This window comes from Cyprinodon tularosa, unplaced genomic scaffold, assembly GCF_016077235.1.
Source record: "Cyprinodon tularosa strain WSP-4 unplaced genomic scaffold, ASM1607723v1 ctg44, whole genome shotgun sequence".
NCBI lineage: Eukaryota > Metazoa > Chordata > Actinopteri > Cyprinodontiformes > Cyprinodontidae > Cyprinodon > Cyprinodon tularosa.
Window position 1 is genome coordinate 2,176,854 of NW_024039163.1, and position 21,151 is coordinate 2,198,004.

General features: G+C 41.1%; 1 protein-coding gene across 3 annotated transcripts; it reads left to right on the forward strand.

The window, feature by feature from the left end:
- The first annotated feature begins 191 nt into the window (after positions 1-191).
- On the forward strand, positions 192-21,055 carry eea1 (early endosome antigen 1). Of its 3 annotated transcripts, XM_038299891.1 has the most exons (30): positions 192-341; positions 4,612-4,689; positions 4,784-4,896; positions 6,169-6,223; positions 6,310-6,375; positions 6,482-6,512; positions 6,599-6,703; positions 6,909-7,030; positions 7,114-7,269; positions 9,007-9,021; positions 9,261-9,377; positions 11,208-11,546; positions 12,975-13,124; positions 13,301-13,420; positions 13,665-13,868; positions 14,006-14,206; positions 14,283-14,396; positions 14,507-14,662; positions 14,753-14,892; positions 14,973-15,303; positions 15,393-15,494; positions 15,579-15,773; positions 15,856-16,038; positions 16,427-16,612; positions 16,681-16,812; positions 16,925-17,110; positions 17,187-17,425; positions 18,009-18,129; positions 18,199-18,297; positions 18,386-21,055. In XM_038299891.1, exons 1-30 carry the CDS (start codon positions 318-320, stop codon positions 18,506-18,508), a joined length of 4,203 nt encoding a protein of 1,400 aa, XP_038155819.1. In that variant the 5' UTR covers positions 192-317; the 3' UTR covers positions 18,509-21,055. The 3 variants fall into 3 exon arrangements, with proteins under 3 accessions (XP_038155819.1, XP_038155820.1, XP_038155821.1); XM_038299892.1 differs by lacking the exon at positions 9,007-9,021; XM_038299893.1 differs by lacking the exons at positions 192-341; positions 4,612-4,689 and having other exon boundaries at positions 4,809-4,896; positions 6,310-6,371.
- Positions 21,056-21,151: the final 96 nt, after the last annotated feature.

Genomic DNA, 21,151 nt, shown 5'->3' on the forward strand with positions numbered 1-21,151 from the left:
GTTAACCTACTGCCACCAGCTGCTATACTGTATATTTTAGATTATTAAAAAAAACATGTATGACTGTAATGAATCTTGTACGTTGATTATGAAACAGAAAAGATGATTAATGGTGCATAGTCTTTTTATTAAAGCAGAAGATGACAGCTCTGTGTTCACAGCGAGCAGCCACATTGATCCAGACGCCAGCCCACCAACGACCCGCCCATCCGCCGCTTCTCCCACAGCCTGGTCAGGTGTTGGCTGTTCCCACACCGTAAACTTTGCATTTTGATACATTAAGCATCGTCTTTGTCGGGACAAACCCACCACAGGTCATGTTCAGAAGGATACTACAAATGGTGAGCTTTTGTGGCGTTAATTATTCGGGATCGCTTTTGTTTTGGGCAAACAGTTGCGTTTTCCAGGCCCATCTGTGTCTGGTTTCTTCGTGGGTGCGCGTGTTTCTTTAAATATTGTATCGCTAGAAAACGGAGCTTGTGTGCTTGTAGCCCGTGTATTTATCCTCCGGAAACGTCCCGCTCCTTCGTTATGTTTGTGTGTTAATATCAAACGCACCTTGCATTTGGATGACACAGCTAGCTTATAGCGGTTGCTAACATGTTTTAGTTACATTATTATTCCTTTGGGAGGGGAAATTGTATTTTCAAATGGAATGCAGATTATCAAATTTATGTTTCGGAAAGTATACATTAGTGAGCTGAAGAAAATAAACAGACACTGCTTATGCTAATCGTTAGTTGTGTGTGGGTCAATTCATCAGATGCTAACGCTATCGTTAGCTACAGGCATTGAAGACATGCTCAGGGTACTATATAAACGGCTGTTTTAGTTAACTGGGCTTCTAGTTGTTTCAGTAATTGTATAGATAAACAGTGTTTATGCATGTCATTGAAGTAACCTGTCGTACTAACGCAATACATTGAGCTAAATAAGCTTTACTCGTTGGACCACATTACCCATAATTCCGTGCAAACCGCAACGTATATTTGGGCCACATGACTCACTCCCATACACAGTTCAGCAAAAACTTCATAACATTATAATACAGTTAAGGGGACACCTGTCATAGAAACATGTGCATAAACAATATTTAAACATTTCTAGCTGTGAATGCACCATGAGTCCCGATTCTAATGCATTCGTTCAACAGGTCAGACCAGGATTTATAATTTGATTGAATAAACGGTTTGAGTCATGAAGAAAAATTCTAGAATGTCTAAAAAATATTTTTTGATAAAGATTATTCTCACAGACGTCCTACTCTGTCATTGCTTCAAACTGACGGTATTATAAAGTAAATAATATAGAAACAATTTACCTAAAAACCTAATTTTCATGAAAAATTTGTTTTGACTTTTATTTTGCTGTCTTATGTGACTTATTTTGCAACTAATAAATATCCAGTGCACTTATACACTTGGTTTGCATTTAAAGTAAACATGCAGATTGTCTTATTTTCTGCTCCTAATAGTAGCACAGGGATTCTGTCAATCTGCAAACAGCTTGTTGATAAGGTTTTTGCACAAGTTAAAATGGTCTGCATGGAAAGATGATTCATTATAGTAGGGAGGCAAGAGCAACACTTAATAGAAAGGAAACCATTGAAGTTATTGTGGAGGATTAAAAAAATAAAGTAAAATGCATGTGCAAGAGCATGCATGATCCCATTTCTCTTTGTGCAAGCCCTGTTTAAAATGTGCTGTTCTCATAGCTCATATAAGCTTACTGTGTCCACATACAGCGGGGACTATATAGTGGACGTTATAGCAAACTCATTTAACTGACCATTTAGACAAATGATCACTGCCTGGTCATGTAACTCCTCCTCGACTGCACGGTGCCTGCACAATCTTTGTTATTATTCGACGCTGTTGGGTAGCGACAGCTTATGTCGACAGTGGGCCGCTTTGACAGCAAGTCCCAGAATGCTTAGTGAGGAGAGCTCTGCATGCACAGCATTCTGGGATATATCTGCCTCTTCCGAGGCCTTTCTTTTCTTCTCATTCACTTCGTAGACACTTAGAGACTCTTCTCTTAGGACCATCGGCCATTTTCAAAGAAACCGTGGTGAGAAATGTAAACTTTAATGACTGTCTGAAACCGTAGCTTGCCACAGATAGACGCCTGAAAGTGCACATGTGCAGAAAAAGATGGTTAACTGGGCGAGCATGTAGGATGGCCTTACGTAAACATATCCCCAGAATAATTGACGATAAGGAGGACCACTTATTTAGATCATCCACCCGGAAATAGAACCATATGCATAACATAAAAGTAACACTTTAAATTCCACTATTCCCATTGTGAAACATGGTTCTGACGGCATTATACTGGTGTGGCAGAACTTTGGTCAGAGAGAGGATTGGAAGGTGAATGAATAAGGATAACGGGCAATTCTGAAAGCATGTTAGATCTCCATTATTCTCCAACAAAGCAAACATGAGGCCTTCACAACACCACTGGATTTATATTGAATTTCAATTCCACCTAAAAGTGACTGTTTTAGACTTTTATATAGCAGTATCACAGTAAAGGGCCACTGTGGGAAAACGATCCAATTTTTTATCAAATTCATAATTCTGCTATTTTGTTCGTCTGTCACAGACTATCTCAACTAAAAACTCAGAAGATGTGGTCGTTACGTGACGTTATTGATAAGCAGGCATGTGGACATACAGTAACATTTAAGTGTCTTGTTGCGCTTTGAGTAATGGTGTCTTCTCTATCTTTTTACCTTTTCTTACAGTTTTTCAAAGACACTAACCTGTTGTGTCTGTTAATGTTAAGCTCATTTGTTGCTATCCTAAACCCTCCTTAATAAACCTAACTCTTCAATAAGGAAATATTATGAGTTTTATTAGTCTGTCATCTCACCGCTCTCCAGCTTTACTCACTCCTTTCAGCACTAGTGAATTATATTTCTGCATGTTTTAGAATTTGACGTCATTTTAAGTTGAAATCAACAAATCTCTACAGGATAAATCCAATAAAAAAAGTCATAAAAAATACAAATATTTGATCAGTATTGCTTCAAATATGCCGAAGATGTAGTAGTGTGGGCATATGCTTGTTTGATTTGGATCAAAGGTTGTTCCATGACGCAAACCTTCGGTCTGCTTTCAGACAATTTGTTTATTGCTTCTTTAGCCCGCTCTGCAGCAACTCTCTCCAGCATGCACACACAGGACAGAATCCCACCAACCCTGACTGAGACTTCATTCATTTATGTCACAACACTTCCTTTTTAATCATTAACCTTTTTTCGATTGGGAAAAAATAAATCTGAATGAAGATAAACTAAAAAGACCTTGAGGATAAAAGCTTATTGTGACATCTCCGATTTGGAGGAAAGTAAATTACACATCATGAAAGGCTAAAATGCCTCCTAATGAGCAGAAGATATTTGAAGAGTTGGTTTAGTTTAACCGCTCTAAGGCAGAGAACATTTGAGGAGGGGACCGGGGCCAGAGGTAATCTAAACAGCTCCAGGGGAGGCTCGCTAAGTGGGAGTGATGCAATGCACTGCAATGCTAGCTCTCTCATAGTGGAATATTGTTTATAAAACCTGGAAGAAAAATATAGCTCGACCAAAAAGATCCACGGCATGCTCAGAAATGACTTGAAAACAAAAATGTAGTTGTTTGTGGAGTTGGAAATGATTATCTTCTAGCTGAGTCTAGAATTTGTGGTTTGACCTAAAAGTGCTGCTGCTGCTTTTTTACATCCTCAGAGCATCGTCCTGTCTCAGAGATTTCATCACATGTTCTTTGTTTTAAAGTAATTTAAAGGAGGGAAAAAACAAAACAAGCCTCAGTAACTCACTGCTGCAGAATCGTGATAATAAGGGCACTTTTTATCTATTTCAATATAATTCCTGGAACTTTTGACTTGATGACATTTTCAAGTAAGAATCTAGAAAGTCAAGCAAAGCAGTAAGTCTTGGGTGTGAAGATCCTGGATTCTTTACAGTCCAAATAGGGTCAATTAAAATTGTGTAGAACCACAAATATTTCATGACATTTAAAAAAAAAGAATTTTTTTTTTTGGATGCATTTCTGCATCAAGTTGGCTGTCATTTTAAAAGAGTTGCTGTATTTTATTTCGATTATCAGCTCTTTAAATAAAGACAACTTTTGCAACAAGGTAGATGATTCATTTTATGTTTAAAAAAGCAGCACATTTCAAACTTCTTAGAAGAAAAATAGATCTCAAAATGTTACTATTGCTTTCTTTTTTTGCGGGGGGGAATTTTATGCAATTATTCCATGGTCATCTGGTCCTGTCCCTCCTGTTTCATACCCAGAATAATGTATGGATTCTATTTGAAAAGTTCTCAGACAATCATGCAGAAATCCAAATAAATACCTACATAAATGGCTTCTGTGGTCTTATTTGGAACTAACTGTCATTTTAAGTAGACTCTCTGCAATACAAAAAATACTACTAATAATACACACATTATTTAAAGCTACAGGCATTCACCTTCTGAATGCCAATAATGCATATGGACAGTTGCTTGAAGTTGCACTCCTCTGCATCAGTCGGTTGATTGAACAAATAGACTTTCTATTTATTCAGACCAGTCAAAGTGTATTTTGTCGTCTGCAGACTCCTGGGAAAGGAGGCTCCCAGAATGCAGAGTCAGAGAAGCCCAGCACCGACCTCAACCACGACCAGACTTCAGAGGTAACCTTTTCCTGACTTAACGATGGAGGCCGAGATGCTCTGATCAGTCCTGATGCGAGTTTTGTAGCTTCTGATGATGTGTTTGTCCGTCCAGGGCTTCATCTGTCCTCAGTGCATGAAGTCTCACAACTCTGCGGACGAGCTCTTCAAGCACTATGAGCTGTTCCATGACACGGGAGACCTGCCTGCTCACGTGGCGCCCACCCGGTGAGACTGACTCTTAATATTTACGCCAAGAGCAAAATGTCCTACCTCTTGATCTTTTCCACTAGCTAGGATGTATTTTTGGGGGAGGGAGGGTTTTATTTGATAAACTAACATGCAGTGATAATAAATACTAATATCTCACCTTATTCCACGGCGCCGTTCAAGAAACACAAGTTTATTGTACAAAGAGAGAAATAAAATTAATCTTCTTTCGCTTATCCGGGGTCGGGTCACGGGGGAGCAGCTTAATTAAGGAGGCCCAGCCGTAACCCTCCCCAGCCACTTGGGCAGATCCTCCAGGGGAATCCCAAGGTGTTCCCACGTCTGCCGAGAAACATAGTCCCTCCAGCGTGCCCTGGGTCTCTCCCTGGGTCTCCTCCCGGTGGTTGGAACACCTCACCTGGGAGGCATCCAGGAGGCATCCTAACCAGATGCCCGAGCCATCTCAAATGGCTGGATGAAAACAAGCAATAAAATTAGGCATAGAGCTGTAGAGTTGAGTATCATCAGCATAACGATGGAGGTTTATGTTGTGTTTTCTGAAAATGTGAGCAAATATATATGCTAAATAAAAGACGGCCGAGTACTGATCCTTGGGGTACACCTGATGAAACGGGAGCATTTGGAAGAAAATGAACCAAACTGGATAGACTGGAAGTTGTTTGAAAGATAGATGAACCAAAGAAGAGTGTTTGAAAAGCCAACTAGGATAGGTTGGTTAGGCAACATATGTTGTTTTTTTTCATTTAAGATGGAAAACATAAAATAATAAAAATGCTCAAATTAAAAGGTTGGGAAACGCTGGTCTATGAAACTGAACATAAACACAGTAAATGCCATTCACTGGATGTTCATGTCTCAGGCTCAGTCAAAACAAGCCATGCTACAGCAGCTGTGAGTGAGCTGATGGCTGTCACAACACAAAAAGATGAAAATATTTTGCACGGTCCACTGGAAAAAAGGCTAAACCTTTATTTATGGAAAATATAACAATTGAAAATAGTCTTCTTTTTTTAATGGTTTTATTTATGTACACCTTATCAGATAAAGTATTTTGCACTTTTTCACATGAAATTGAACTTTATTCAATAAAACTACCTTTTACTGTAACTCTATTTGCTTTTAACATATAATGTTCCTTAAAAATATATGAGAGGATTTTTTTTTTGGCACGTAAATCATTTTGTCTTCTGGTTCACTTGGCCGGTGAGTCAAAAAGTTAATTTCGGATCCTGCCTAAGAGTTCTGATTAAACTCTTTCTTCCTTTTCAGTGAAGACCTAACAATGTTGCGGCAGGAGGTCCAGGACCTCCACGCTTCTCTTAAGGTGCGTTCAAGCTTCCAAACATTGAGAATCGGATTAGATCTGTGGAAAAATATTTGGAACAAGATCCTTTTTTTGTCTTTAACCAGGAGGAGCGATGGTTCTCTGGAGAACTAAAGAAAGAGTTAGACAAAGTACAAGGACACCTGAAGCAAGTAAATCCTTTGAGATATTAACATTTATTTCAGTAACACACAGGCTCATTGAATATAAAACAGTGTTCACAATAAAGATGCTCTTCTTTTCCTCTCTGCTACACAGACAGACGGACAGATGGGAGCAGAGGATTCAGGTGGGGAAGCGCTGCATTGAAAGAACACGTTGAGATGGAGCATGAATGGTTTGCTGCTAACATTCTGGGCTCTTTTTCTTCCTCAGCTCTTGAAAGGAAGCTGGTGGAAGCTGAGACAGAAAAGTTCAACATTAAGCAGATGAAAGACCTGTTTGAGCAGAAGGCTGCGCAGCTGGCCACAGAGATAGTAGGTCAGTGTGGGACTGGGAGACGAAGAGGTCGCGGTCTGGGGCTGGTTTAACAAACTGAAGTTCTGTTTTGCTCCACCGCTGCCAACCTCAAAGCTTCCTTTGTGTTTAATTCACACGTTTGATTGTTTTGCTGCTATTTTAAAGGTTTTGCATGAATCGTTTTGGGTAAAATGATTGTTGTTATTTTTAAAACCGACTCTGTCAGACCTGAAGTCCCGTTATGATGAGGAGAGAAGTCTGAGGGAGGCTGCTGATCAGAGGATTTCCAGTTTGAACGAACAGCTGCAGAAGGAGAAGCAGGAGAATGAGAGACTTCAAACAGAACTGGTAAACACAGCAAAGTTTCTCCTTTTCAGCCCAGTGGCAGGCGTCCCTGCTTTATCTGTCTGTCTTGCTGCTCTGCCCCCTAGCTGCAGCGGCCGGGAGTGGAGGACGTGGAGGTTCTGCAGAAGGAGCTGGTACAGGTGCAGACGCTCATGGACCGTATGACCCGTGAGAGGGAGGAGGAGTCCGAGCGCCTTAAAAATCACTACATGGAGCTGCAGTCCAACTACACTACCTCAGAGGTTTGGAGGCTAGAACACTTTTTTCCTGCTCCTCATTTTGATTGCAACTTTTAATTATTGCCTGGTGAAAATAAGTTATGCAGATTTCCCTGCATTCTGGATGAGAGGAGATTTTCTAGAGTAGCTTTAGGTTTGAAACCTTTATTTTCTGTAAAATATCACTCCTATTTTTCTGCACTGAAGCGTCTCTGTGTGATGATTAACATTGCAGTGAGGTTAGCAGCTGCATTTTAAGCCCGGTAGGGCAGCTGGAACAGAGAGATCTCTAACCAAAGCGCAAAGCTTGATGATGAACAAAGAAAACCATCCTCTCCTGCTCTATGTATACCCATCATCATCCTAAATGCCTTCAAAAGGGTTCTTTCATACTTATAGCTGGATATTGAATCTGTCTAAGTTTAATTTGTAGAGTTAATCAAAGTGAGGAGATTTCTTGCCAGTAACTTGTTTTTTAAATGCATCTAACACATTTTCTATAAGCATGAGGTTGAGGTTATGCAAAGAGCATAATGATAGCCTACTCTATATACAGTGGGTATGGGAAGTATTCCGACCCGTATAAAGCTTTCACTGTTTGTTTCATTGCAGCTACTTGCAAAAATCAATGAAGTAAATTTTATCTCTCATTATTGTACACTCGGCACCCCATCTTGACAGAAAAAAACAGAAATATCAAAATTTTTGCAAATTTCTGAAAATCGAAACACTGAAATATCAAATGGTCATAAGTATTCAGACCCTTTGCTTGGTATTGAGTAGAAGCATCCTTTTGAGGTAGTACAGCCATGAGTCTTCCTGGGAATGATGCAACAAGTTGCAAAGGATGCTTCTACTCAAAATTGACTAAAGGGTCTGAATACTTATGACAATTTGATATTTCAGTGTTCTATTTTTAATTTGAATTTGCAAAAATGTCCACATTTGTTGTTTTTTTTTTTCTGTCAAAATGGGGTGCTGAGTTTACATTAATGAGAAATAATCGGTTTTAGCAAATGGCTGCAATGAAACAAAATGAAAAGGGGTCTGAATACTTTCCGTACCCACTGTATACTTATACCAGTTTTTAACTGTGTTATTAATGACCTAAGAATACTTTAACACTAAATAAACATGGTAGTGTTTGTCATTCTGTGGGGTTGCTTAGCTGCCAGCAGTCTGATCCTGCTAGAATTTAGAAAAAATAACTAAAATATAAGACTGCCGGTGATTTTTATATTTTTTTTTCCCAACGTAATCTTAGATCAACAGCTAGAAACTGTTTCAAACTTTGATAGGACAGTGGTCCTGTATGCATTAGCACTAAGTCTAAGCTTTGTCATCAAAGAACCGCCGAGGTTTATCATGGTTCCACCGGTGGTTCAGATGAACACTGTTAAACAGCCTTTTAATCAAGATGTTAAGCATATGAGAAGAGCCGTGCTAACTATTTACAAGCTTAAAATGTTGCATGATGTGAAAATGCTAAATGGTGTTTATTAAAACACTGGCTTAATGCTGAGGCTAAGTTATGTTTTGTATTCATTAATCAACAAGACAAAGTAAACTCGCCAAACCTCCTTCTGTGTCAAATTCCTCATAATCCCCGCCAGTTCAGAAGCTGTTTGTTCTCCTAAAAGTCGTGTCTCTAAGCTGCAGATCGAACCTTGTTGTTGTTTCCTGACTTACCTCCTTTCCTCGTGTCTCCTTTCCTTCCCTTCTCCTTTGCCTCTCACTCACCATGTCCGTCCGACACACAAGATTCAAAAACTGGAGGTAAACGCTGTCATTTCAAGCTGCTCACTTAATTCGTTTTACCTTCAGGAATTTGGTTTCTTGTCCAAGTCTTGTCAAACAGTATTATTTTTATTTTTTTTTTCACTGCAGACCATTTGTTTTTTTTTTATTGTCTTGTATGTTACCGTTTAACCATCTCCTCCCTATAGAGTTCATTAAATACACACTTTAACGGACACACTAAGCAAGACTCTTAACAATCATCCTCTGATTTGCAGATGACCATATCCCAACTAAAAGCCGAGCTGGAGAAGGGTCCACAGGAAGCCGCTGTCTACACACAACAGATCCACGAGCTGCAGGGCAACCTCAATAATTTACAGCAACAATGTCAGGTAATCTTTACTGAAACAACCATTAAAGGTCTTCCTTAAGGAATAGCTGCAGCCAAAAACGTGTCTTCACAGTGAGAAATGTGTGTGTGATTTAATATCCATCTTAACTACAGACATTTACTGACATTTATGATGTTAAGCACTATTAATAAACCAGGGGAGGAGTGTTTGCTGCCTCCTCAGTCAGCTTTTAAATGTAATAACAGCCAGGTTATGTGATCAGTGCAATGGAAGGAAAGGAATGCAGTGCAGAGATTAAAATTTCTCTCAGCGGGCTCGGATGTGGCACCCCCAAGGAGGAATAAGTTGAGTTTGTTTACAGATGCCAGAGGATCTCCAGTCTGATGCCCCTTTTTGTTCTGATAATTAGTAGATTGCTTTATTCTTTGTGGACGTAGGAGGACAGGTGAGCGTATTGGTCTGTAACTCCAAGATTAGAAAGAGGAGACACCAAAGAAAGCTGTTTAGTGTGTTTGTTATACATGTGTCCTGTTACAAATACAAGGTTAGCCGCCTACCTTATCGCCAGCAGCTATTTGTGTTTTTTTTTTTTTTTTCTATTATTGACTCCGATATCAAATATTTGTATTTGTAAATATTTGGGATTCTTCTCTTTGTTTCATTCTTCGAAAGAAAAACTAGAATAAGCTGAGCTCTGATATGTCCAAAGTATCTGATAATCAAACTGTTTTGACAGCAAAAAAAGCTTAAAAGTCTCACTTGACAATAACATGACAATAAAGTTGTTGTTAAAAGATATGAGGATGAAACTGCATAAAAATAGTTTGTGATTTTTATTAAACTAATGAGATAATGAAGCTTTTATTGCAATAAACAACCTTTAAGATTAGTTTATAAGACTTAAATTCCTGAAGTATAGTCACAAGAAAAAAGCTTAAAGTCATTAGGTGATGTTATCTTAGGTGGCTAACACTGCTAACATGGCAAAACAAGTGAGAACATCCTGTTTTCTAAATATGAGATAATGAACCTTGTATTTTAAAGATAAAGTTTGACACCTGATTATCTTAATATAATTCAATTCAGTTTTCAATTCAATTCAGTTTACATACCGGGTATAAGTTTTTTCTATATAAGGAAAACCAACTGATTGCATCGACTCATTGACTCGAAGGCAATCCGTCACACCAAACATGCTTGTAGCGACACTAGAGAGGAAAAACTGGCTTTTAACATTAAGAAACTTCCAGCAGAACAGGGCTCAGTTCCATACAGTTAGTCACGGTCAGAGAAACAGGACTTCACTGAAAAATAGGCCAACATTTATAAACAAAGGTGTTGATGGCAGCAGCACAGCTGATATTTCTGTCCAGGATGCTGTCACACCCAAGCAGGAACAGACCAGATGAAGCTACTTTGATGAGGAAAAAGCAGAGACAGCGTAATGTTACAGATTGAACTAACAAATTCTGTGGAATGGGAGAATAAAGATGGAATTAAGCAGAATAATGAAAAGTGGTCCCTATGTCCTCCAGCAGTCTAAGCCTATAGCAGCATAACTATAACATGAGCCACTCTAACTATAAGCTTTATCAAAAAGGACAGTTTTAAGCCTAGCCTTAAAAGTAGACAGGGTGTCTGCCTCACGGACTAAAACTGGTAGTTGGTTCCACAGGAGAGGAGCCTGATAACTAAAAGATCTGCCTCCCATGCTATTTTTAGAAATTCTAGGAACCACTAGTAAACCTGCAGATTGAGAGTGAAGTGCTCTGTTGGGAACATCATAAAAAAACATAGAACAAATCTGAATCAACAAACTCAGCTCAAGGTCTTGTTATTTTACTGTGCGTTCTGTCTTTCTTCTCCCAGAGCCTCTCTGAAAAGCTTGTGCGTAAGGAGAAGGAGCACCAGGAGCTAGAGGAGCACCTGGGAGCAGAGAAAGCTGCCAAGAAGGGAGTACAGGACAGCCTGAGGGAGAAGGAGTCAGAGGTGCAGGAGCTGCAGGCTAGAGCCTCGGGGGCCGAAACGTCCCTTCACAAGGCCCAGACCGAGCTGGCGGAGAGGGCGGAGGAGGTGTCCAAGCTGAAGGCTGAGCTGGCAGAGCTGGAGGTGAAGCACGCAGAGCTGAAGGTGGAGAGGAAGCAGCTTGAACATCAAAGGGAGGAAAAAGAAAGCCAAGGTGCCCAGCAGCAGACGGAGATCAGTCAGGTGAGATTATCAGCTGCGTTTATTCAGATTAAACCTCCAAAGGAAAAAAAAAGGAAGGTTTCCCTGTGAAATATGGGGAGTATAGCACTAATGGATTAAGATTCTGTTCTGAGCTCCACTGCAAGGATTAACTGGATTAACTTTTCGTACTCATCCATGTTTTGAATTACATTTATGACTCCAGCTTGAACTATTTTTTTTAATTTTCCCCTAATCTGTCATGAAATAAACAGAAAAAACAAAACATCATTAATGAACTAGTAAATGAATTCCTGCACTGCCTAGCCGTTTCTCATGTTTCTTTCCTCTCACTAACCTCATCTACAGTGGCTAAACGACAAAACATCTGTTTTCATTCACATACTGTATTATAATAGTTTAACTGAGTGAAAAGAAAACCTTGATTCAAAATCCCTCCATTTTGCACTGCGTTTATAACTGAGGTCACTTTTAATCCTCTACAGGCAGGATTTGTTCCTTTATTTTTTTATGTCACAGTGAAAAAATTAACAGTAACAGCAAATAGCTCCCAAATATGAGTATTTTAAAACCATAAAATCAGGTTATCTCCACATAGTCAGTATTTTGCTTTCAGTTAGCCGCATGCAGGATGAGCTGAGGGAGGAATTCAGAGCATAAACACAAACTTCAAACATTCGGTTAACATTCTTTATGAAGAAATGTGCCTTAGACAGTTAAAAGCAGAAATGATGGAAAGACCAAATTAACCTCTATAGGCCTTCGTAAAGCTAACTCCATACTGATTAAGAGCTAAAAATGCTCAGCAAACTCTAAGGGAAGTTTCTGAGAGGAAATGCTGGATTTTTTTCCCCCTGTAAAATATAACAAATGTGCCTCTAATGCCTGAGTACGGTAGATCTTTTGTTCAAAGTTAAATTTCTGTAAAACGATGTCAAAAGTCCCGGTTACATCCCTCACATAGAAATAGCAACACTGATATCCTTTGAGTTTTGGTTCTGAATGCTAAACTAATATTGCTGACCCCAAATGCTGAGCTCACAGTAAAAATAGATTTTTTTTTTTTTTTGCCCCTTAATAGTAAAGGACACATGGTCTGTCAAAACTAGGACGTATTAAAGTCAAAATTATGAGGGGAAAATGTAAGATAAATTGAAATGATGATAGAAAAAGTCCAGTTTATTAACCAGAAAATAGTTATAATTATGGAAAAAATTACAGAATTATGATCAAAGGTAGATATTTATGATTGAACATCATAGTTGTGATTGAAATTAAAATAATGTGGAGAAAAGTTTTGATAATGGAAAAAAAGCCTGATAATTATGTCTGTGGAAGTTGAAACAATGACATCTCATGTGTTGTAAATGAATCTCTAGTCTGAGAAAAGGGCTTCCTTAGGTATTTCTCCCCATTTATAATTGTCTTTTTACTTCTGTGTTGCTGCAGCTGCACACCAAGCTGCTGGAGGCTGAGAGGCAGGTGGGCGAGCTGCAGGGTCGTCTGAAGGAGCAGAGGCAGCTGTCTGGAGAGAAACTAAAGGACAAAGAGCAGCAAGCAGCTGACCTCCAGCTCAAACTATCCCGCACAGAAGAGCAGGTCAGGATCTGCACAAACTTTTTACCATTTTAATCACATCATTTGAAAGTGATTCCATCTCATTTCCAATGCCTGGAAACTAGAACCTTTTAATAAATGTAGAACCAGAATAAGATCCAAATTCACTTCATATCAAGGTGGCAATAACCAAAAAATGCGTCTGGGTTTTCCTCCAGCTGAAGGAGAGCTCCAGTAAGAACTCGGAGCTACAGCACCAGTTAGAGAAAGCCAAGCAGCAGCAGCAGGAGCTGCAGGCGCTGCAGCAGAACACCAACGGCAAACTGAGGGAGGCGCAGGTACAGCTCACCTCTACATCCCCTCATCTGAAATGATGTCCTGTAGAAGCATTAGCAACCACTTGCACTTTTTCCAGTTTTTTCTTGATATAACAAAAACTGAATATCTAGTAACCTAACTTAAAGTAGTTATAAAGTGGAAGCAAATGTATTGTAGTTTTCCATTTCTTCAATTTCCATTTAACTCGCCTGATTTAGTTGGATTTAGTTCTGGACACTAAGCTGCTCTTTTGGCTCTCTGTAGAATGACCTGGAGCAGGTGCTGCGTCAGATTGGAGATAAAGACCAGAAGATCCAGAACCTGGAGGCTCTACTTCAGAAAAGTAAAGACATTGTGAGCCAGCTGGAAGCTGAGAGGGAGGACCTGTGTGCCAAGATCCAGGCTGGGGAGGGAGAGACGGCTGTGCTTAACCAGCTCAAAGAGAAGAACCATGCTCTGCATGAACAGGTGGAGCTCTGCAGGCTGCCAAATCTAAGAACATTTTATACCTATCTATACATGTATCTGCATGTTTGCAGATTAGAAACTCCAGAGAATGAACTTCTTGCATTTTTGTTTCTTTCTTTCACCTGGGACTTTCAAAGGTCGCACAGTTGACTGACAAGCTGAAGAACCAATCAGAGAGCAACAAGCAGGCCCAGGATAACCTTCACAAACAGGTCCAAGAGCAGAAGACTCAGCTGCGCTCAGCACAGGACCGAGCTCACACCCTGGAGACGTCAGTCAGCGAGCTCAGCGCTCAGCTCACCGACAGCAAGGAGAAAGTTTCCCAGCTGGACGCGCAGGTAAGAACCTCACTTTTCAATCAGAACTTCAAGCAGCGTGCTGTCAGAATGAAAACTTTTTATCGTTCTCTTTAAGCTTAAGGCCAAAACAGAGTTGCTTCTGTCTTCAGAGGCCTCCAAAGCTGCACAGAAGGCCGACCTGGAGAACAGCCTGGAGGCTTCCCAGCATGCACTGCAGGACAAACAGCAGGTTCGTTTTCGTCTGAAACCATTCCCTTCTGAGTTTTCTGCAATGTTTTACATCTCTCTCTGCTCAGTTTCTGTTCAACTTCCCTCTAAATCCATCGTTATGTGATGCAGGAACTGCAAAAAGCTCAGAAGAAGGTTGAGGAGCAGAACCAGAAGCTCAGAGAGAGACAGGAGCTGTTCGCTCAGCTGGAAACCAATCTGAAAGAATGTAAGGACAAACTGCTGGCCTCAGAGCAGCGGGTGGAGCAGCTGGAGGGGCTCACTAAGGTTTGTGTTTGTAACATGATCACAGTCATCAGAGATTTTGCTGAAGGAGATAAAGCTTTGAAATGTAGCTGCTTTGCTTTGTTTAAACAGAAACTGGAATCACAGGTGGTGGAGGTCCAGACTGCGAAAGATCAGCTGCAGCAGGAGGTGCAGAAGCTGCAGAAGGAGAGTTCAGAGGTTAAACGGAAAGCAAAGGAGCTGCAACGCTCGCTGGAAACGGAGAAAGAAGGGTGAGATAAGCATTTTAACCAATGATTTCTTAGTTCTTTAACAGCTCTTAATAAGGTGAACATGTGTTTTCTTCACTAAGAGCTAAGAATCTGCATGAGGAGGTGCAGAAAAAAGCTGCTGCTCTGACTGGTGTGCAGCAGCAGCTGGAGCGCTGCGAGCAGGAAATGGCTGCTCTGAGGGAGAACTTGGACAAGGTGACCCGGGAGGGAAAGACTCAGCAAGCAGAACTGGACAGGAAGGCTCAGAGTCTGACTGCAGAGCTGCAGAAAACCCAACAGGAGAAAGAAGCGCAAAGGAAAGAGCTCTTAGCTACTCAGGAGAACCTTCAAAAGGCTATTAAGGCTCTGAAGGAGTGTCAAAACCAGCTGGAGACTGAGAGGAAGAACCATAAATCAACAATGGCGGAGAAGGTGGCTTTGAAATTCAGCCTGTATCCAATAAATAACCACTGATGTAAAACAGGAAGAGAATGAAAGAAATATTGTGTTTTAATCTTCAGGAAAAGTCTCACGAAAAGGCAAAAAAGGAGCTTCTAAAAACGAACGAGGCCATCACAAAGAAAATGAATGAATCGACGGAGCAGCTGGGGCGAACGAAAGAGGTAAGGCTCTAAATACCAATCAGCCGATCAATCTTTTCTACTTCAGGTTCAACTCCTTACATGATTTGTTTCTTTAAATGTCAGGCGGAGCAAACGTTGAAAGCACAGCTGGCATCATTAGAGCAGCAGCATTTGAAGACTCAGGGGGCGCTGAAGGAAAAGGAGGCTCAGATGGATGGGCTGCAGGATCAGCTGAAAACTGTCCAGAGCTCCTTAGAGGAGGAGCTGAAGAAACTGAAGGACCAAGCGGCTCAGCTGCAGGAAGCAGGTGTCAAGAAGGTGAGAGGCTGCTTTAAACTTGGATTCAGAATGATCTGAACGGGGGAAAAAGGAGAATATGCTCATTGACTCTTATATCCAGGCGGAGGAGGAGAGTAAACTAAAGGCTCAGGTATCAGAGCTCAGCCAGGATCTGTCCTCTGAGAGGAGCCGGGCGAAGGAGTTCCAAAAGGCTTTGGAGCAAAGCCAGGAAAACCTCACAAAGCTGCAGTCTGACTTCTACGGCAAAGAGTCCGAGGCGTCGGCTCTGCGTCAGGACCTGAAGGTACTGCGTTATCTAGAGCATGAATCAGAAACTCTTCTTCCACTTCAACCCTTCTAGTTTTTTTTTTTAATTCCACCTACAATCATCAGGGTATTTGACTCTAAGCCTTCAAACAGCAGCTGGAATTATTATTATATTACTCATTATTTGACTACTGAAGGCAACATGTTAAAGTGGGTTTATTTGGTGCAGATAGAATAAGGGGGGCTGAATCTGACTTTTGTTTGTCTAAAAAAGAAAAATACACATTTTTCCTTTCATTTAAGGTTTTACATCTTTTTTTTTTGTTTTACATTAAAGTTCTGAGTTGTAATGTGACTAAATGTGACCTTCCTGCAATGCTGCGTTCTTCTGACACGTCAAAGTAAGCAATGCTTTGTTGTTGCAGACCTCACAGGAGAAACTGAGCGAGGCCCAGGAGGAGCTCGCTGCCAACCGAACCCATCAGACGGGTTTAGAGACTCAGATTCAGGAGCTGAAGGAGGCCCGGTCAGCACTGGAGCAGGAACTCCTCCAACGACATCAGGAGCTCCAGCAGCAACAGCAAAGTCTGAAGGGGCTGCAGAAGCAAGAGGTCGGTTTAAACAACCGTTAACACCTTATATTTAAGTCCTTTTTCACTCAGTGTGAAAACTTGTGCAGGAGCAAGTTAGAGAGGAACTGCTGAAGGAAAGAAGTAAGACGGAGGAGCTGAGCAAAACCAAGGAGGAGCTGGGAAAAAACAACCTTAAACTAAGTTCAGAGCTGAAAACACTGGCAGAGAAAAGTGAGAAGGTGGGTCAGTTCAGCACAACCTCTAATATTGTGACCTAAAGTAACTTATTCTCTTTATTTAGCATCCAAACATGTCGGAAAATGAATAAAAGCTCTGCTTGTCGGGTTTTAGGAGCTGGGCGAGTTGCAGGAAGCCAAGCAGCTTCTGATCCAGCAGAAACTGGAGCTGCAGAATCAGGTGGAGGCAGCGCAGGGAGCACTCAAGGAGGAGCAGAAGGAGCACCAAGCCACCAGGGACAGCAGGAGCAAACGAGAGGAGCAGCTCCTCGCCCAGACAAAACAAGTCCAGGATCAACTCGTAAGCCCCCTGCTTCTTTCAAGGAAACAGCAGTATTTCCTCCCTCCTATTCAGCTTCCATGCTGTCCTTCCACAGGGGGCGGAGAGGAGAGCCAGAGAGGAGCAGGTGAAGCGTGGGGAGGAGGCTGAGGCTAAGCTGAGCATTCAAGTTACTGCCCTGAATGAAAACGTGGCCACGCTGAAGAGGGAGTGGCAGAGCAGCCAGCGCCGAGTCAGCGAACTGGAGAAACAGACGGATGAGCTGATAGGGGAGATTGCTGTGCTAGAAGCAACCGTCCAAAACAACCAGGATGAACGGCGGGCTCTGCTGGAGAGGTCAGTAAGCGACGCTTTACGCAGCGCAGGCTGAAAGAATATCCAGACCTTGGAGAGTTTCATATTGTAGTTTTTTTTTAAATGAAGTTAATGTCCTGAACATTTGCAGCTGTGAAGGACGACCCTGATGGGCAATAAACATTAAAAGGAAGTACAGAGATTTAATAGAGGAACAAAGATTGGCTTGATTTTATCCTTTGAAAACTTAGGAAAGGTTTTACAGTCTGACTTTGAGAATACAAGGTGGAAATATGTTATTTATTTTATTGGAAAAAACTTTTTAGTATTTTTTTCCTCTGATAGACATACAGACATAGTGAGCTATAGTCAAATCTGAACATGAAAACTGAGAAAAGTCATTTTCTGACCAAGAACATTTTAAAATGCATCCGCTGCTCCTAATTCAGAAGTTAAATAGCGCTGCAGGGACAGCTGGTCGTACGGCACACAGTGAAAAAGGTGGATGCAAGTCTGGGCCAATCAGAGAGCTTTGCTTTACTACCATCATTCAGGAAAAAACCCCCCACATATTTCCATGTTGTATAAATACTCAGAACCGATCTGTGCGTCGTTTGTCTTGCAGGTGTGTTGCAGGTGAAGGCGAGATCGAGAAGCTGCAGGCCAAAGTGGTGGAGCTCCGCAGGAAGCTGGACGACACCACAGCAGCCATGCAGGAGCTGGGCAGGGAGAACCAGTCGCTGCAGGTAAGGCGGGGCTCACAGGCCGATTGATGCCGTTTTTTTCTCCAACTATAACGTTGCCGATGTCTGCAGATTAAACAGTCGCAAAGTCTGACCAGGAAGTGGGCAGAGGACCACGAAGTTCAGAACTGCATGGCCTGTGGGAAAGGCTTCAGCGTCACAGTCCGAAAGGTGAGCTCTCCTCAACGTTCTGCTTATTCACAGCCAGAAACGTCTCCTCACTCACTGCCCGTCTCTCCTTTCCTCTCTGAAACCACAGCATCACTGTCGACATTGTGGGAACATCTTCTGCGCCGAGTGTTCAGCGAAGAGCGCCCTCACGCCGTCTTCTAAGAAGCCTGTACGGGTCTGCGAAACGTGCTTCGAGGAGCTCCAAGGCTGATTTATTTATTTCTTTTCCGTGTTTTCCTGCCCCTTAACTCCTTCCCTTTAAATCCTGTCAATTCCCTGCCAGCAGAAGACGGCTCGTCTTTATCATTTTTTGATGTGCACTAATGAAAAACAGATTCCCCTCCCGCTGCATAGGCCTCCTGGCCCTAATGTGGAGGGATTGACTGAAGAGATGCTGCTGGGATGCAGTGGCAGAGACCGTCTGTATCTGTTTTTGTGCCTTTTGCTACTCCTTTGGACTGCCAGAGAGCGGAGTCTGTGATGAGGAAGCCTGCTCATCATGTTCATGTTCACGTCTCCATCAGTGTTGGTGCATCAGCAGCAGTTGTGATATAGCTGCTTTGATCTTGGTTCATGTTTTGCTGGTGTCACCAGTGACCGCTCAGTGCAGTTCTGCCATGCAAAGGTAAAAGCAGGCAACGTTTCTAATGGTTTGTGTTTAATCATAGAATCTTGAATTAAAACAAATAACTCTTAAACCGATGCTTATAAATAAAGAGTTTAACCTAAATAAAACGCTAATTTTCTATAATTTATCACTTAACCAACAAACAATATGTGGGTTCTTAAAGTTGCCAATTTGACACCAGAATCTTTGTAAAGATGCACTGATCAGGCTTTTTCTGGCCAATAATCTACTCTATTTTTTTTTTCTTTTAATATCTGAGCTGCCTATACGGATTTTAAGAATACATTTTTTCCCTCTGAAAAACCTAAAACAGGAAAAGTATCCTGCAGGTAATTTTTTATCAGTAGCTTTTAATCCTACAGAAAATTATGATGCTCCAATATTTATGCATTGAAAACCAAATGTCCTCCATTAAACTACATGAGGTCAGTTGATGCTCTGAATGACTTCAATCAAGTGGGAGGTTTTAGTTTTTAGGTAGTAAATACATTTTTCATTAAATCAACCTGCCAAACACACTGATCTCAATTATGATATACTGTAGGTACAATTATCATGAAGCTATATCTGAAGTATTATATCCTTTTCAGTTCACTAATTGGGGTTCTGATTTTTTATTATTCCAGTTTAATCTAGAAATGAAACTCTGAGCTATCTCAGTTTTTTTTTTTTTTTTTTTGCATCAGAGCTAAAACATTTTAAAAAGGATTCTTGCATTTCTTCAGGCGTTTTCTTTGAGTGAATTGGAGAGCTCTGATCTCTGGCCAGCTGATTAATGCATCTCTGCTTAATTGGTGAATGTTTCTTAGTCTATTGGCTTTAGTATTTATTCATTATGTGTAGAATTTAATAAAGAAATACTTAAATGTAGGCTTTAAAATTAAAGAACATGCACTGTGTAGATCATTTTTGTTTTGATTTCTCCTGTGATTGGTCACCAGCTACCATCTGGTCCTGTACAGAATCTCACCCAGTTGCTACAGCCTGCTGTTTTTGTTTGCTAATCTGCAGAAATGTATGTATGATGACCATTTCATGACCAAAGAATGTCTGCAGTACAGTTTGTAGTAGCCGTTAAAGCTTTTGGACTTTTTCTTTTGTTATTTTCTTCAGTTTTAGGTGCTTTCTAAACACTGCTGATGCAGTAACTGAAGGTGCCTCCATGTGTTAATTTAATTTTCCCTGCAATTCAACAGCACTGATTGTGTTTTGCGCTCTGCTTTGAAGCAATAACTGCAGCGGCGTGTGCATCAGTTTGCTGCCTGGGACAGCGAAGTTCAGCAACCGGTGCCGGTTCTCCGTCCATCTGAGAACACTGCTCAGTTGAACTCTTTGCTCTTTTTATTTATAATTGCTTGTGGGTTCTGATAGGATCTCATGTGTTTTACATTTTGTTGACTGGATCAGGTGGAAACACTGTAAAGAAGATTATGCACCGTTCTCTGCAGTTCGTCTCAGATTCACCAAATTAGCTCCTGAATGCTCATTACAAACGAATGTCCATTTCATCTGCTGGAAAAGGTTTTTTTTGTGCTAAATCGGTTTCATGCCTACCTCAGTTTGGCCGAAAAAAGCATTATTTCTAGATTATGGGCATCATAAATGTTTCTCCACTTGCATCTGATACAGGATCTAGGATTGGTGAGAGGTTTTGCACCTTAATCTACGCTGGGCTCCTATTGGCTGAGACTGCAGCCGCAAAAAGGACAACCCGCTTTATACAGGCTTCAGCATCTCCTGCTCATCATAATTATCTTTGTAAATGTTTGTAATGAGAGAGGTGAATTACTTATATGTGGCCGTAGAGATGTGAAACAGTGTTTGGATTGCACTCATTTTAACAAAGGGAACCACAGACTTTGCTTCAGATGCAACGACTCGTGGCTTCGTGCGTGTTGCCGTCGGTTTTCGTGCATGATGGCTCAATGTTTTTATCTGTTTTGGTTGTGAAGGTGGGCCTGAGCCCAGGTTCCACTGCTGCTCACTGAGATCTTGTATTAGTCTGGGTTGCTTCGTGTGACCTGCATGGATGAGGGAGGTGGTGTACTTTGTGTTCACATGCACCAGTTGATTTTTCTTATCTGTTGACATGGAACCGCTAAATAAAGACCTGCAGTATGTTTCTATAAATCTGTTGGGTGTTTGTACTTCTAATGAACATCATGCATGACCAGCAGCTTATCTATCTCGGACGCATCCAGGAAACAATTCTAGAAGTCATGTCTC

Excerpts from the sequence above, each read along its gene's own strand:
- eea1 (XM_038299891.1), top strand. The coding sequence starts at position 318 with ATGTTCAGAAGGATACTACAAATG. Across the intron at positions 6,376-6,481 it reads TACAAGGACACCTGAAGCAA|ACAGACGGACAGATGGGAGC; the intron begins GTAAATCCTTTG and ends TCTGCTACACAG. Across the intron at positions 15,774-15,855 it reads AGGAAGCAGGTGTCAAGAAG|GCGGAGGAGGAGAGTAAACT; the intron begins GTGAGAGGCTGC and ends TCTTATATCCAG.